Raw genomic sequence first — 17,260 nt, 5'->3', positions numbered from 1 at the left:
CTTTTCCCATCTTAATAATACTTCAAATTCCACAGAGCTTTCCATCAAGGATCTTCAAGCACTTTATAACCATTAATTAATTAAACACTAAACAACTTTGTGAGCTAGGTATTTATTATCCTCATTCACCAAATGGAGAAACTGAAGCATAGAGAGGATAAGTGATTTGCCTAAGGCTGCACAGTGATTCAGAGGCAGAGAAAGCACTAAAATCTGTGAGTCCAGATTATCACATCTTTGCTTTAGTCACTAGGGAAAAAAACCTGTCAGGGAACTGCAACAATACCTCATTATTTTAAATGATTGTTTTAGCATTAATAGATAGTATTGTTCTGATACAGAATCATAGAAATGTAGGGCTGGAAGGGACATTGCCCAGCACCCTGAGATATGGCAGGACCAAGTAAACCATATTCTTGTATTTACTTTTTGTCCTGGGTTGTGCTAAAACATTTCCTCCAAATATCTGTTGTGCCTCGCAATGTTGGTGCTTTAGTCATATTTTATACGAAAAGTCTTTTTATTCTACACTTGCTCCCTCTAATTCTAGTTCCTTCCTTCTCCGTATATTAAAAACAATAAACATATTTGCAACAAGAGAAGAAAAAACCCCACACAAGGGTACATAGGCCTTGTAGGAATATCACTCAGTAGGTCTGTCTAGCATATTAACAAAATCTGTCAGTGATGCAGAGTTAACGTACAGTATAGTCACAGAAGAGCAAAGGTGCATTTCATTCCATCTTGTACAAAATTGCAGTTAGTTCTAATTCTAGAATAAGGGTGATGGCCCATATGAGAAAGTTCCATAGAAATGTACGAAGGCTGAAATTTAAAAGATTCTACAGAAATATAATAAGGCTCAAGCAAATTATTATAAAAATCTACAGGCCTTGAATTCTCATTCATATTGGGCACCTTTATTCTGCTCTGGCAGTGTTAAGTGGCTTTCAAGTGGATGTAGATGCAATTTACACTCACTTTAAGGCCTCACTTGGCAACTGGAATGGGGTAAAGTGTCAATGTGAACTGGGTCCATAGAATTTAACAGAAAAATATACCCTTTCTATAATTTGTTTTAACCATCTTATAGAATTCTATATTCTTCTAGTCATCTTACTCCAATAAGAATGATAGTGTAGCAGTTGGCATTCCTGAGCAGAGAGAATGCCTTTCCCCAATTAGACTAAGTCCTTGCTCACTCTCTTCCCATCTTGTTGCCATAGACCTGGCATACCACCAACCACTGCCCAACACCAGACTTCCTTTAACCTCTGGCTGGGGATTTGAGATCAGAATTCTCCCTCTCCACTAGAGAATTCTATATAAAGGATATAATTTTTTGTTATATTCTCTAAGGTGATTCAAAAACCTATAAAGACTTGTTAGGTATGACTCTCCTCGTGCATATATTGACCATACACTGAAGTAACCCCACTCTAATTACTGGCATTACTCAAGTGTTAATGAGAGGAGAATCAGGTTCCATCACTGTCTATTACAATTCTATGGGATTTTTCCATAAGGGGATGTAGGGAGCAGAAAGAATCCAGATTGATTTTTAGTTCTCCGCTTGCGTTTGAAATGCTGTCAGTTGGAAAGAAAATCTTGTTTTGATCTATACACTAAGCAAATTTTAAATAGAAGACAATGAGCCAACATACAGGGGTTGCCATTAAAAAATCAATATCTGTCAACAGCAATCATAGTGATTCCATATTCTAGGTCCAGGAATAATGTTATGTGTTGGATTTTAATGGTGACTGCTGTCCATCAAGATGTCATTTTACAGGTATTATCTGACCACGTATAAGAGTACCTACCAAACTCACCCTTTGTTTATAGAACAGGCACACTATAGACAACAGCATCACAAGCTTTCCTTTGATGCTATCTCTACCCTCCTCCCCCACCACTTGTTTTTTTCTGGAGGGACGGGTTCTAGGGGTGAGAAAACAATTCATTCTTTGTGGCAATTCAATCTATGGGTTCTCTGCTCTGATTTCCAACAAGGGTACCAATTAGTGCAAATTGCTGTGGTAGATTTTATGATGAGGACACTTGTCGACTAGAAAGACACTGAAACGACTAATCATCAGTTGATTGGGAGTCACTATCAATCAATGCCAATCTGAGCTGGATTAGAAATGGCAACCTAAAAGTGAAATTCTATTACCAATTCCCTGTCTCATCCATCAATAAAGAAGATTGTGTCTATCTGAGAGAAACTGCTTTTTAGTTTCAATTTTAGTTCATCTTTTTATTTAACTTGTTTTAAAATTTGACCATGTTTTAAACATAATCTTAGAAGTTTTGCTCTATTTCTTTTCGTTTATGATTACGGCCCTACCAAATTCACGGCCATGAAAAATGCGTCATGGGCTATGAAATCTGGTCTTTCCCCATGAAATCTGGTCTTTTGTGTGCTTTCACCCTAGACTATACAGATTTCATGGGGGAGACCAGAGTTTCTCAAACTGGGGCTCCTGACCCAAAAGGAAGTTGTGGGAGGGGTCACAAGGCTATTTTGGGGGGAGGTCGCAGTTTTGCCACCCTTACTTTACACTGCCTTCAGAGCTGGGTAGCTGGAGAGCAGCAGCTGTTGGCCGGGCACCCAGTTCAGAAGGCAGTGCCCTGCCAGCAGCAGTGCAGAAATAAGGGTGGCAATACCATACCATGCCACCCTTACTTCTCTGCTGCTGCTGGTGGCAGCTCTGCCTTCGGAGCTGGGCTCCCAGCCTGCAGCTGCCACTCTCTAGCTGCCCAGTTATGAAGGCAGTGCTGCTGCCAGCAGCAGCACAGAAGTTAGGGGAGCAATACCATACAATGCCATCCTTACTTCTGCACTGCTGCTGGCAATGGCTCTGCCTTCAAAGCTGGGCTCCCAGCCACCAGCTGCCGCTCTCTAGCTGCCCAGCTCTGAAGGCAGCGTCGCCACCAGCAGCAGTGCAGAAGTAAGGGTAGCAGTACTGCCACACCCCTTACAACAACATTGCAACCCCACCCCCCAACTTCTTTTTGGGTCAGGACTCCTACAATTACAATACCATGAAACTTCAGATTTAAATATCTGAAATTATGAAATGTATGATTTAAAAAATTCTATGACCATGAAATTGACCAAAATGGACCGAAAATTTAGTAGGGCCCCTATTTATGATTGATTGCTAGCCAATAATCTATATGAGTGTAGTATTTATATACTGCATTTGTAATAATGATTACTACTGGGTTATATATTAACTCCCAGAAGTGAGGATATAACTGTCCCCACTTTTGAGTTGCTAGTGAGATTCAATGTCCACAATGCATTGTTGAGCATTTATAAACATTTCAACTAAGAGAATTTTTTTTCACATGAAATGAATGCAGGCATTTATTGAGAGAGAGAGATATATATATATAACACATACAGTCCATGCAGTAAATTGGAAAAATATGACTACTTAGTGTTTTAAGAGTGTAGTATTTTGAGATAAAATTAAAAATAAGAGCAGATCTACTGGATGGACAGGCTGCCAGTTGATGAGGTGGATCTGGCCAGCCTTACAACATGCTTTACAAATCCACAGAAAGAGATAAAAGAAAAATTTTTTTTAGAGTAACATACACTTTTTGTACATTTCTCAAATAGACACAGTAATCTCTAGAATGCAGCTCCATTGTGTAACATGTCAGAGATCAGCACTCTGGCAGAATCCAGAATTCATGGCCAAAATACAAATATTAAAAAAATATAATAATAATCTGAGCAATCCTTTCAATGTAATATGAAGAGGAAAGTAAAACCACAGGTTGTGAAATCTGATTACATTTTAGAGGTGGCACAACAGCTTTTAGACAAGCTTCAAATCACATTTGAGAAAGTACAGTCACTCTAAATAGAATACAGTGGCTGATTTAGCTTAGAACAGTGTGGAGAATATATAGCAGTAAATTTCCAAACAGTGAAAAAAGAAGAGTATCAAAAAAAAAAACCACCACAATTGTGTGTCAGTTAATCAGTGCATTCTTCACTCTATTCCATGGGATAACATATATTTTGTGATGTACTCAAAAACACTGAAAGAGAGTGGCAGGCTCTAATACCCTGCACAGTCACAGTCTCAGTCTCTCTCTCTCTCTCTCTCTCTCTCTCTCTCAGAGAAAGAAATAGGGGCTGCTCTTAGAGTTTCTATGAAGGACCTCATCTGTTAAAACCCCTAATTTCCTCAGACAGAGAGACAAAACAACTCCTTTTATACCTGGTTGGTATAAAGATAATGCACCTGCCTTCATGACTCAGCAATAATTACCCTGCATTTTTATGCAAGGTTTAAGCACTGGACATCAGGACGATTCACTAGATTAGCCCTGGATCCCTATGCAAGGACAAAGAGTCTGCCAACCTGTTACAGATACCCAACAGCCATACTCCACTCTCTCTCTGATTGCAGGGTTCTAAACTACAATCAGCACTTCATTAAAAAAAAAAACTTTTATCCAGCCAGATTGCCACACTTGTTGCACTCTTCTAGTTTCTTAGTACAACATCAATAAAAGGCCACTTGTAGTGGGACAGACAGAATTTAATTTGTAAAGGTGAGCCACATTTTAAAGGGATAATATCAGCCCCCAATTATTATACCCTTGGAACTAAAATGGATTTCTGGAGGAAAAAAAAGATGGAACCAAGTGGAAAGGTAAATACAGGGAGAACTTCTCTGGGTTTCAGGCTATTTATTTGCTTGAATGCCATGTTGCCTTTGAGAACATAATGGAGGGGCAACCATAAAAGGAGATTATTTGCATTTGGCACAGAATTCCATGGACATGATGGAGAGGAATGCAAATAGGGCTCTCTGAGTCACCATTCATGGAGCACACAGTCTATATCTAAAGGGCATTAAAGGGGATGAATGGTGATGCAGATAAGTTTATTCTTTCCAGATCTAAACTATCTAGGGAAAGTCAAAACACCATTCTAAATTCTTAAATGTTGAATGACCACAAGATATATCTTGGAAGCACACTCCTTCCTTAACGCTGTACCTAGTATTTAAATTGATATATTTTTATATAGATTCGATAGGCTCTCTCTACTATTAGTAGAGATACTGTATTCATTTCCTTGCATAATGACAGGTTTCAGAGTAGCAGCCGTGTTAGTCTGTATTCGCAAAAAGAAAAGGAGTACTTGTGGCACCTTAGAGACTAACAAATTTATTAGAGCATAAGCTTTCGTGAGCTACAGCTCACTTCATCGGATGCAGGAGGTTTAATTTAAATAGAAAACTGGCATTTTCCAGATTGCCAGCCAAATAAATCTTAGGAGAATGTATCAGAAATGGTGGCTTCCATTCTATTTGCACTGAACTGAGAACACACTCACCTCTCAATAAATAATGAAACAAAATTTTGGTAATATATCCACCATCCACAAATGGTCACATCACATGATTTAACACAAGGGTGATAGCGGTGAACAGGTCCCACTGAAAGCAAAACTCAATGGATCAAATCCTCAGCTAGTGTAAGTCAGTGCAACTCCATTCAGTTCAGTACAGCTATGCTGATTTTTACCAGCTGAAGACCTCTCTGAGTATTTTCAGACTGGATTCTCAATACCAAGTTGAGCAAAACTGGTGCATTCATTCCAAAATCCAACCAATGGATGGAAAAGGAGTGGAGTGCTGTGTCCCACATATACCAATGAACTCTTCATGGATACCTAGATTTTCTTCACCCCAACACCCTTAAGCATTTAAAAAGAATCAATCACTTATAAAAGTTATATATATATATATAATAAAAGATAAAATTTAGCAATACAGAAATTGGTACCCCGATACTAGCAGCTACTAGTAATAGCTTGTCTGTGAATATCTTCTTCAATGAATGAGTCCCCTATCTCAAGCCATTTATTGAGAGCATACAAATGATCTTGTAAGACGACATCTGATCAAAACTGGATACCTGACTTTGGAGTATGAGAATCATAAACACGCTTACGGTCTATCTGGTCTGCAAACACTTCCCCATAGATCATCCAATAGGGCATGTAAAAAATGTTCTTTGCCAGCTTCCACGAAGGCTCTTCATTGGGGAAAAGAATTGCCTGCCTTGCAACGCCAAAGCTCATCAGAACCACCAACATAATGATGACAAAATACATCATGTCTATCATCTAAAGGGCGCAGGAGGGAGAAACAGAGATAAAGGAAACAAATTAGAGAAAATTATTTGGGTATGTTTCAACCTTGATATAATGAAAAAACTGTAAAGTTTAAGGATGCAATTTTGCACATATGGGCTGGAGTTTTCAAAGGTGGTGAGTGGGGAAATTGCGTGCTTGGTTTGGCCGAGTTCATGTTCAGTGGGATTTTCAAAGCTTGTTATGAGTGTGTTTGCAGGTTTGAAATTACAAGCTACTGTTTGGCTACATGGGCTGCCTGCAACTACTACAAGTTCACTGCTCAGCCCAGCCCGTTTGGCTACATGGGCTGCCTGCAACTACTACAAGTTCATGTCTGCTCAGCCCAGTTTAGGCCACACTTGCAAGATGAAGCACCACTCTTATGCTACAGGTGGAGTCTACAAAAATGAGGGGCAACCATGGGCACAGTCATCTATTTAGCTAGCAGCAGGCATTGTCCCAGGGGAAAGGAAGTGAGGCTGCAGCTACCATAAGGATTCAACTTCTCTTGATCACACAGGAGTAGTGAGTGGCAGAACAGCTCATTATTGCAACATAATGGACTGGCACAGTGGTGACCAGTGAGATAGGAAGTCTGTGACACTGGAAGGACTAGAGACCAGCATGTTTGGAGGTGACCAGCCGAGGTCACAGGACTCAGGGGAGGGTGAATTTTCAAAAGATAACATGCAAATATCATAGGGGCTCAGCCCTATACATCTCCCCTCTGCAGTGTCTCATTAGCATATGCAAATTGCTCATTACTACATGATTATAATGTCTGCGCATTCAGGGAAGTGCTTAGGAAAAAGGGATATCCTCAGTGCCCCAAAACCCACACATCAGGCCCAGGAGGTACTGGATAGGATCTTAGGCATGAGGTTGGGGACAGATGTTGCACTGGCCGTAGGGATGAGAACCCCAAGAAAGGATATTAAAGGAAGAGTAACCCTTGCGAATGCCTAGAATATCTATCATAGGTGCTATGTAAACTGAGAAAATAAATAAATATAATGAATTAAGTAACAACATATTGTGATATGAAAAATATGGGGAAACTGCTGCAGAGAGAAAACACATGGAGACCAAGCTGGAGCATACCATCCCTTGTCCCCTCCAACTCAAGCACTGATTTCAGGCAGATGTACCAAAATGTCAGGGAAGTAACCAAATAATGTTGACAATTATCTTTGATGTTACCATAAGAGAATCTTTTAACCTTCTGATATGTTGTTTACCAGCAATCATGATGTTTGGGGCTCTTGTTGCTAGAAATAAGAGTTCATTTGTTTTTGTCTCATCCACAAGCAAGATGATATCTCATCTGTAGGCTCAGCCCTCTCAATCTGTGTGATCTAAAACTCAAAGAAGTTGATAGGAGTCTTTCTTTTGATTTTACTGGGGATTGGATTAGGGTATGTTTGTCTGATGTACCAAATTACAATTGCTAGTTTAACTTGATTGTTCACTCATAGTAACTGTTTAATCATCTAGCTGACAAAATGTGAATTGTTCCAGTATCAATATATTTATTTAATAGATTTATAAATATATAAAATTTCTAACTTGCTGACAAATGAAATACAGTTTGGATGTTAGTGTGTGTATGGAAAAGTGTCTGATACGCCTCTTAATCTCGTGACACCATGTCAGAAACATTTCATCCTACCTGCAAATGAAAAGTACATAATTATATCATAATATAAAAATCAAAGAGCTAGATTTTAATGTGTACATTCAGTCACTGAAATAAGAAGGTAACGGCAAATCCAGACATTTCAAAGGCACCATCCTCTTTGTTTTATACCTCTAGTGACCCCTTCCATTCCTGATTTAATTTCAGCCTGCACAATTTTATGCACTGTTTTTAATTAATCTAGTGGCAACACATCACCATTTATCCTATGGCAGCACCTAAAGGCCCCAGTGGCGATTGGTGCCTTACTCTGACACATTGAAATTAATGAAATACTTGAGGGAGTAAGGTCAAAGACTTGCCCCTTGTCTGAAGAGTCTAAAATCTTGCTTATGATTTAAAATTCCACATAAATATAAATAGGATGATGGTACAGATTATATGACGTATAGGTCTTTTGGAAAATACAGTCGCTGTGATAAGGCTTGCTTGGTAGAAACATGTTTAATCAAGTAGATCCTTCACATGCTTTGCTGTACTTCCCAAGCACATGAAATGAAAGAGGAGATTAAATAGAACCTAGAGAACGAAAATGAAATGTGATTTAAACAAAAATGCAGTCAGTGAATCAAATACAGCCTGGAGCAAGCAACTGCACATAAATATATGCGTGATATAAATGGGGCTGTCAGTTACACACTGGGTATAAGGTGGCCAGAAAATGGGTGTGAGTGGCAAATTTGTGCAACTCACAGCAATTGGGCATTCATTGTATGGGCAAAATGGGTATGTCAAAAATGCTGAGTGCATGAAAACAGGGATAAAGTATGATCATGTCACTGCTGAATTGGATTCAGTGACCTTAATGTCAATTCATCATAATGCTAACTGCCACTGCCTCAGCTAGTAGGGGTCTGACAATTTGTCCAGTAGCAAATTAGTCTCCAAGCTGCCTTTGTTGAGCAGATGGGTAAAAAAATGTGGTTGTGTATGGTACCAGTGACAAACAGAGGAATACATGACTGTTTTGACATTCTTTTGTAGTTTCATATGAGACAGGCAGTTTGAGCTGCAATGCCAGTATAGATCATCACAAGGAGGGATTACAGTCTGGGACAAACTAGACTGAGGTGGGCAGGAGCTATTGTAATGGTTTCTGTCTGATCTTTTCCTCTCTCTCCTCTCTGTCTGGAAGCCTGTTTTCTCCTTTCAGTAATCTGCAGCAGCAGTTGTTGATATCTTGAGCGTTTTCTATTTGGACTTTGCAGTTCTCGGAGGTCTCTCCATTCCTTGAAGGATTCCATAGACTCTCTAAGGCCTTTCTGCAGGAAAAACTACTTTTCAAAAGTTTCTGTTGTGGTCTCTCTTTTTTCCTTAAAATGGGCCTTTCCCTTTGATTCTTTGCTATCAGTTCGGACCCTAACAAGCTAACACTAAAGAGAGGGTGAATTGGTTATTTTGGTGACTCTGGGAGGAAGAGTGCCAGTATTTTGCACTGGTGTATCCTAAGTCTAGGGGTCTCTGGCACTCATTGCCTTGAAGTATAGGGTTCTATATGCTTCCCCTAATCTAAGGCCCAGGAATGAGTCTAACTCTTAGCTGCACAGAGGAGATGGCAGGTATTATCCCCGTCCCCACTGGTACAAGGGGAGATGGACGTTATACTGTAGTTTACAGACTGGGTCTGCTGCTGAAAGTATAAAGTGTTCTCCATGGCAGATTCAATAGGCAAAAGACTACTTCTGAACCATAATGTGGATGCTATTAGGTTTACTGATTATTGCCCTCATATTAATCAGGCAATATTAATATTTGTGTTATTTGGTAAATTTAATATTCAATTGACCCATCTCTGCTATGCGTAAGTGATATTTTAATATTGATTTTTAAACATATAGTCTAAACATTTGAAACACATGATGGGCCTAATGTTGAAAAATGGAAGCCAGAGGTCTATACAAAACATGAGCATGTAAATCAGATATATGTGCACTTAAGAGGCTAGTTAGTCACATACAGTACGCATGGGCATTTACATGCAGTTATTTTACTTGGACACCTACTGAAGGTGCCTTTTAGTATGTGGACTTGACCTTCTATCTTTTGAGAATCTGGCTTTAGATGCAAAAAATCCAACATTAATGCAATTTCTAACTCAGTACACATGACTATGTGTTGTATTAGATATAACCTGTTAACATTAATGCCCTAATGTACATGCAATGTGACTCAATTACAGATGCTCGGGTTGCCAGGTGTCCAGTTTTCGACCAAACACCCGGTCAAACACCTCCTCAGCCTGGTGAAAATGAGCGAGTGAGTGAGGGTGGGAGAGAGCGAGTGATGGAGGGAGGGAGGGAGTGGGGTCGGGCCTTGCAGAAGGGGTGGGGCAAGGGTGTTCGGTTTTGTTCGGTCAGAAAGTTGGCAACCCTAGCTGCTGTGGTCAAATGAATGATTTTCAGCTCTCAGAGGGAGGGTTCCTTTTGATGCTTCCCCAGAGATAAAACGTGACATGACCCTGACAAAGTTTTTCAGCAGCAACTGGGGACATCACCGGGAAGGAACAGAAGAAAATCAAGGCAACACAAATGTGAGGACTAAGATGGGGAAGACAGGAAGTGATCCTAGTAGAAGAAAGTGAGAGGTAGTATGGCAGAGGTGCAGTTGGGCAAGAACTAAGGAGGCCTTTAGTCAGCAGGATGCCCATGGGATGGGAGACAAAAGGAAATGAGGCAATGGGGCGGCAAGCTATAGCAAGACCACTGTTATAATAAATATTAACAATATATGAACACACCACCCTTATTATAGCATCCTTCTTGTAAGGATCTGAAAGCATTTCCAAAAATATTAGTTAATTAAATAGACCTAAAAGCATGTCTTCAAGGTAGATAAGAATTATTATCCCTCACTTTATACATGGGTAAATCGAGGCACAGAAACTAGTGAGAGAACTTTGCTGTTGAAAAGGGGTTTCTGAGGTTGCCAAGCAAAATATAAGACTCCCGTATAAAAATCTGTAGAAGCCTGGAGAAGAGCTTGATGCTTATCTCTTATATAGGAGGCCAATCTGGAGGATGTGGGTTTGCCATGATGCTGACATTAGACAAAGGCACTGATTGCTAGGATCACAGGAAAATACTAGTGATTTGTAGTGATTTAAGTCTACCAACCCAAACAAATAAAATCAAACAAATGCTAAGAAAGTATGGAAAGAATGAGGAAACTTCTCTTACCATTTTCCCAATCATCATAACATATGGTCCCAAATACTTGTTCACGCCAAAGATGTCTAACAAACGTATATACCAGTAAATTATGTTAACACAGTATATGACTCGCCCATCACTCCTGAATGGCTGATCCTGTAGACGAAGTATCATTCCGACAGAGAAGAGGAGAATGGCTATGAGGTCTGTAACATTCCAGTACTCTTGGAGCCACACTTTTACCTTCTGTAACAGCTTCCCAGGCTCTGACATCAATATCTGAAGGGCATGAAAAAGGGATAGAAGGGGATCTATGTTATCTTTACTTTAGGCCATATAGAAAACACATGGCAAACATTCATATTTTATAAAGGCCAAATGCAAATCTGATGAAGTCCCTGCTATGACATCCTTCATGAATACCGCACATGCTTCTGACCCATCTTTAGATACCCTGTGGTCTAGCCAATCAAACTCCATCTGAGATATAGTCACAATGTGCTATTTTTAAAAAAAATAATCAAGAGTTATTGATTTTGTTTTACAAATGAAATATATCTTTCTAAAATCCCCTATAAGTGACAAAAAAAAATTTCACTGTTCACTTTCCATTTCCCAAACTGAATGATCCAATTTTGAACTAAAGGGCAAAGGAAGAGAGGTAGAAAGGTGTTTAATAACAAAATTCTCATTTAAAAAAACTACAAAAAAGTGTTCCCAACCTACACATAAAAGAGCCAGGGTTCTTTAATGACCATAAGGGCTGTGGTTGTATATTTCATCCAAAACACTGATGTTACTACTTGAACATAGCTTTGGGAGACTGAGTTCCACAGTTGGGAAAATAATGCCTAAAAATAACTTATTCTGTGAATTTAGCTTCTTTTCTGTTTGCAAAATCATCTGTGAGGAGTTTACAATTTCCTTGAATTTGTTTGTCATTTGAAACTATTCAACAAACAATTTCCATTAATAATTTCTTGCCTTTAGCTTGTTTGCAAGTAGTTTGTTTTGAGTATTCTACATTTGGAATTTGAGTATGATTGAGCACAATCATATGGTCTATTTTTGTTCCCTGACCTGGTGAGCACAATTCTTAGACAAATTGTAGTCTAGTTTTCTGTGAATAATCTCCAACCTCCACTTAGAACTCTTTTTCCATAAACATTCTAAAATGTTTGTGGAAAGTGCACACACAGTTGAAGTGAATGATTATGAAAATGGAACAAATATTCACAGAAAATATTTAACAGCATTTGTTTTCATCCACTGAATTCTCTGCAGCTTTTTATCTGTGCTTCAGAGACCCCTTGTGGTTGATTGAGGGGGTGCGTGCCCACAAAATCACTGTCCTATTCCACCATGTTTCAGAGTAGCAGCCTTCATTTGATTTAAAACTACAGCCCAAATTTTTGGAACCTGCATTGTGTTTTTAAGTAATTGTTTTAGGATGAATTTTTCACTAGTCCTCAAAGGCACTTAAAGAGGTTTGTTGGTAGAAAATGCAAACATGGATGGCAGAATCTGAGGACGAGATCAAATTCAGTCTGGGGGCACAAATGCAGTCAATGGGAGATACACCTGCTCCCATCAGGGCTGAATTTGGCCTGTGCTCTCACTGCAGAAATAAACCCTTATTCGGCCAAGTGAAAAGGGTATAGCTGTAGCTGCAGGGGGACAGGGGACAGAAGAGGAAAAAACAATTCTGCTTCTCATATAACTATAGAATTTTAAATGCACTCATGAATGATGTTCATCTTTTTTCTCTAAGTGCTTTCAAATCTTTTGGGAGATGCCTGTTATCAGTTGATGTAATTAGTGAACAAACATTTACATAAAGAAGGAGAACCCTCTCCCCCCCAAAATGGGTCACAGTGTTTGGTTATGGGTCTGAATGGTCCCAGAGCTCAGGATGTTTGGATCCAGAGTCTTGGTTCAGCACATTATGGAGACATAGGACAGTTGCAAATATTGAATGCAGAGCCAAGCTTTCAGACAGTTTGGGGGTATTTAGATGTGGGGCTCTGGTTGGAACCCTCTCTCTAACCCCCTCCACACACACCTAAAAGTAAACAACAAGCCCCACAATTATACTTCAGTGGCCATGCCTATGAGGAACATTGTGAAGAGCCCTAAGAAACCCCTTGGAAAGTGGGGCTATGTTTGAAGAAAACTCAGCTTCTGACAATTTCATTAGACTTTGTGTAGAAATCTGAACTTGAAAGTTCCAAGGGGTTGTATGAGTGTGGAACAGACTGTTGCTTTTAAAAGCAGTAAAATGGATAAATGTAGCAATAGAAATTTCAACATCCCTTCTGCTTTTCTGGAAAAAAAGAAACTTTATGGTAAGTCTACCTAACAAAATACTCAGAGAAAAAAATGTGAAAAGTATTTGTGTTTCCTTTCTGTTTCTGGCTCATCCAGGATAGTGTTACCTCTCTCATCTTCTCTATTCCCAATGTGAAAATATAGGAGATAACTATCCATTCCTGTGTAGAAGGCCAACGATCCATCTTCACTAGCACAATGTAGTTGAACAGCATCAGGTACCCGATGTATGCCAACTGTAAGGAAACAAAGAATTTCTCTTGACATCAGTAACCACTAATTAATGTTTGTACAGCATAGTCAGATCCTCTGAAGTGGCTTTAGAACCCTAATTTCAGTTTGCAAAGATCTTCTATCTGTAAACAGAGAAGAGAACAGCAGCAGCAGCTATGCAAATTGAATACCAAGTGGAAGCTCTAAAATAAATACATGGGGGTCTCCTCTCCCTTGCTACTGCTACTTCACAAGTATAACCACTCCCATCATTGTTAACACAACCCACTTGGATCTTCACTATGCCAGATGGGATCAGTCATGGTTCTATATCCTCCATGAGGCCACTATCAAACCTAGACTTCCTAAATCACCCGTGTAAACATTTCCAATCCAGTTAATTTCCCTCCGACCTATTACTTTTTTATTCCCCTGACATTTCTTGCCCACACATACAATCATTTTGATCTAGTTCCTCTACCTCAGACCCACCCTGACCTCCTCTGCCTTAATGCACAACCCTTTTGATCTAGATCCCCTGTCTCCAGGGTGATGCTGTGATAGATATGGCAATTTCCTGCAACATTCTTGGAAAACCTTAGTGTGTTATGTAATACTATGGGCCGGAGTTGTATGTAACCTCTCTAGGGGAAAGATGTAACGTGAAGTATGGAGTTTAAAGGAATATAATGAAATTGTGCCAGACAAGAATGGACTTTTTGGGGCAATAAATGTGAAGTAGATTTCCTGGAAAATGCCTAATGCAAATTCCTCACCTCCAGTTATGCAAAAACCCAGCCTTTTGAAGCTACATTCTCCAGGAGAGGGTGACTGTCTGCTGGTCACCTGTTTCCAGGATTTAGAGATCAAAGACTTGAACTGTTTAAAGAAACAGGCTGATCTATCCAGCTGGTGTTCTGGTTCTGAATCCGAGACAGTTAAGGGAGGAAGGATAGCTCAGTGGTGTGAGCATTGGCCTGCTACACCCAGGGTTGTGAGTTCAATCCTTGAGGGGGCCATTTAGGGATCTGGAGCAAAAATTGGGGATTGGTCCTGCTTTGAGCAGGGGTTGGACTAGATGACCTCCTGAGGTCCCTTCCAACCCTCTGATTCTATGAAGTGATTATAATCAAAGGGAAAACCCAGTTGTGTGTTTTGGAGGAGTGACACCTACCAGAGACTAAGATTGGAGTTGGTGCAACCTCTGGTAAGCTTTTTTAGCATGTGCATAGGTTATTTTAATTTTTTAATGTCTTCTCTGTAATGCTTTTACCTTAGGAATAAATGTGCTTGCTTATAAAGAGCTGTGTGGTAACTTATAACTGTGGGCAACACACTGGGCATAGCTTCTGGGGAGAAAGGAAAAGCACAAACACTGGTTTCTTTGGTAGTCCGGGGATATCATAGTATAGGCAAGGAACTGTGCAACCTGGAAAAACCCTTGAGGAAGGGGAGAGATGTGCATCTGTGCCCAAAAGAGGTGACAGCTGAGGAGTCGGAAGCCTAGAGTGGGTGCTTTTGGTGGACCACAGTGGGGAATACAGGTGAAGTTACCTGAACTGTGACCACTACTATCTGCCCTGACTCAGAGTAATACTGCATCTAGCCTGGTCATGATGCATACTATTTCTACCACCTTGACCATCTATCTCCTTACTTCTCTGGCCCCACTGCTGCTGTTGCTCACCCACCTCCCCTCACCTCTTTCCAAGCTTCACAGCATAACTGCTCTGGTCTCTCCCTTCATATTTCTGCCATCTGCCCTATCACCTGTAGGGGCTGAAAAAGATGTTGGGTTTTCTTTTAGTACTTTGGGACATAGGCCATTTATAAAAAACAAAGAAATAAAATAAATGAAACATCTCTGATCAGCCAATTAGGAGAAGCCAATAGTCCATCTAACCCAGTATCCTGTCTTCCAACAGTGGCTGGTGCCAGATGCTTCAGAAGGAATGAACAGAACAGGGCAATTATCGACTGATCGATCCCTGGTAGATCAGTCCCAGCTTCTGGCAGCCAGAGGATTAAGGACATCCAGAGCATGGGGTTGCGCCCCTGACCATCTTGGCTAGCAGCCATTGGTGGACCTATCCTCCAACAACTTATCCAATTATTTTTTGAACCCAGTTCTACTTTTGGCCTTCCCAACTCCCCATGGCAACACTTTCCACAAGTTGACTATGTATTGTGGGAAGAAGTACTTCCCTATGTTATTTTTAAACCTGCTGCCTATTAATTTCATTGGGTGATCCCTGGCTCAAGCATTATGTGACGGGAGTTAATAATACTTCCCTATTCCCTTTCTCCACACCATTCATGATTTTACAGACTCCTCTCTTGTATCCCCCCTTCATCATCTCTTTTCTATACTGACCAGTCCCAGTCTTTCTAATCTTTTCTCATGGAGGCTGCTCTATGCACCTATTCATTTTTGTTTCCCTTCTCTGTACTTTTTCTATGTCTCATACATCTTTCAGAGATGGGACAACCAGAACTACATGCAGTATTCAAGGTGTGGGCATACCATGGATTTATATAGTTTAATTATGATATTTTCTGTCTTGCTATCTATCTCTTTCCTAATGGTTCCTAACATTGTTAGCTTTTTTGGCTGCTGTTGCACATTGAACAGATGTTTTCAGAGAACTATCCACAATGACTCCACAATCTCTTTCTAGAATGGTAACAGCTAATTTAGACGCTATCATTGTGTGTGTGTGTATCATTTTCCAGTGTCAATCATTTTGCATTTATCAACTTTGAATTTCATCTCTCATTTTGTTGCCCAGATGCCAAGTTCTGTAACTCTTTAGTCTGCTTTGGACTTAACCTTCTTGAATATTTTTGTATCATCTGCAAACCTTGTCACCTCACTGTTTACCGCTTTTTCCTGATCATTTATGAATATGTTGAATAGCACTCGTCCCAGTAGAGATTCTTGGGGGACCTATTATATTCCGCTCTCCAATGTGAAAACTGACCATTTATTCCTACCCTTTGTTTGCTGTCTTTGAACAATTACTGATCCATGAGAAGACTTTCTCTCTTATCCCATGAATGCTTACTTTGTTTAAGAGCCTTTGGTGAGGGAACTTTGGCGAGTGACATCGAGTCACTGTGAAATAATTCTGTGGCAGGGATATTTGACTCTGGTCAGATTTTGGAGTGCTCAGTTCCCTTCTCTTTTCCCTGTGAGTACCCCACTTTTCAAGCAACAGCTCTATGACATAAAATATTCTAAGTCAAACTCTTCAGAGAAAATCTTAAGTGCCAGGCATAGAGTTTTAGGCATATGTTCTGTTAACGCTGACATTTTATTACAAGTGTTTGTACTTTAAGAAATAGGTTTCTTTTTCTTTTTACTCTAGCTCTATTGCCTATGCTGTAACAAGGTCAAAAGGAAGCAACATAGTGGGGCTATGTATTTTGGACAGGGTGACTTCAGTGGTGGTAGCCAGTGATCAGCACCTCAGAGAATTGGGTCCATAGTTCTGCTCTGTTCAATTAGTTCATACAAACAATTTGTTGAAGTGTGTGAAAGCATAAAGTTTGCAGCACTGAGTGCTGGCTTTATTTTCAGTCACTGGCTTGGAAACCACCTAGATAAATTGTTTAAATTGACCAGAATTATGACCACAGCTAAGAGCTACCTCTTCTACTTAAAACAGGAGGAGGAAATGGACTCATCCCTTCTTTCAG

General features: G+C 39.9%; 1 protein-coding gene across 5 annotated transcripts in view; it reads right to left on the bottom strand.

Annotated features, from left to right (window-relative positions):
- TRPM3 (transient receptor potential cation channel subfamily M member 3) overlaps nucleotides 1–17,260 on the bottom strand; it is a 412,959-nt gene that overhangs the window by 22,283 nt on the left and 373,416 nt on the right. For all 5 annotated transcript variants that reach the window (XM_043514673.1, XM_043514672.1, XM_043514674.1 and 2 more), the window contains 3 exons: nucleotides 13,456–13,584; nucleotides 11,048–11,299; nucleotides 5,992–6,166 (listed from right to left, as the gene is read on the bottom strand). In XM_043514673.1, coding sequence (XP_043370608.1) covers nucleotides 5,992–6,166; nucleotides 11,048–11,299; nucleotides 13,456–13,584 — 556 coding nt within the window. The remainder of the gene's footprint in view (nucleotides 1–5,991; nucleotides 6,167–11,047; nucleotides 11,300–13,455; nucleotides 13,585–17,260) is intronic.

The sequence above is a fragment of the Dermochelys coriacea genome, chromosome 5 (genome assembly GCF_009764565.3).
Source record: "Dermochelys coriacea isolate rDerCor1 chromosome 5, rDerCor1.pri.v4, whole genome shotgun sequence".
NCBI lineage: Eukaryota > Metazoa > Chordata > Testudines > Dermochelyidae > Dermochelys > Dermochelys coriacea.
This window is presented reverse-complemented; position numbering and strand designations above follow the sequence as displayed.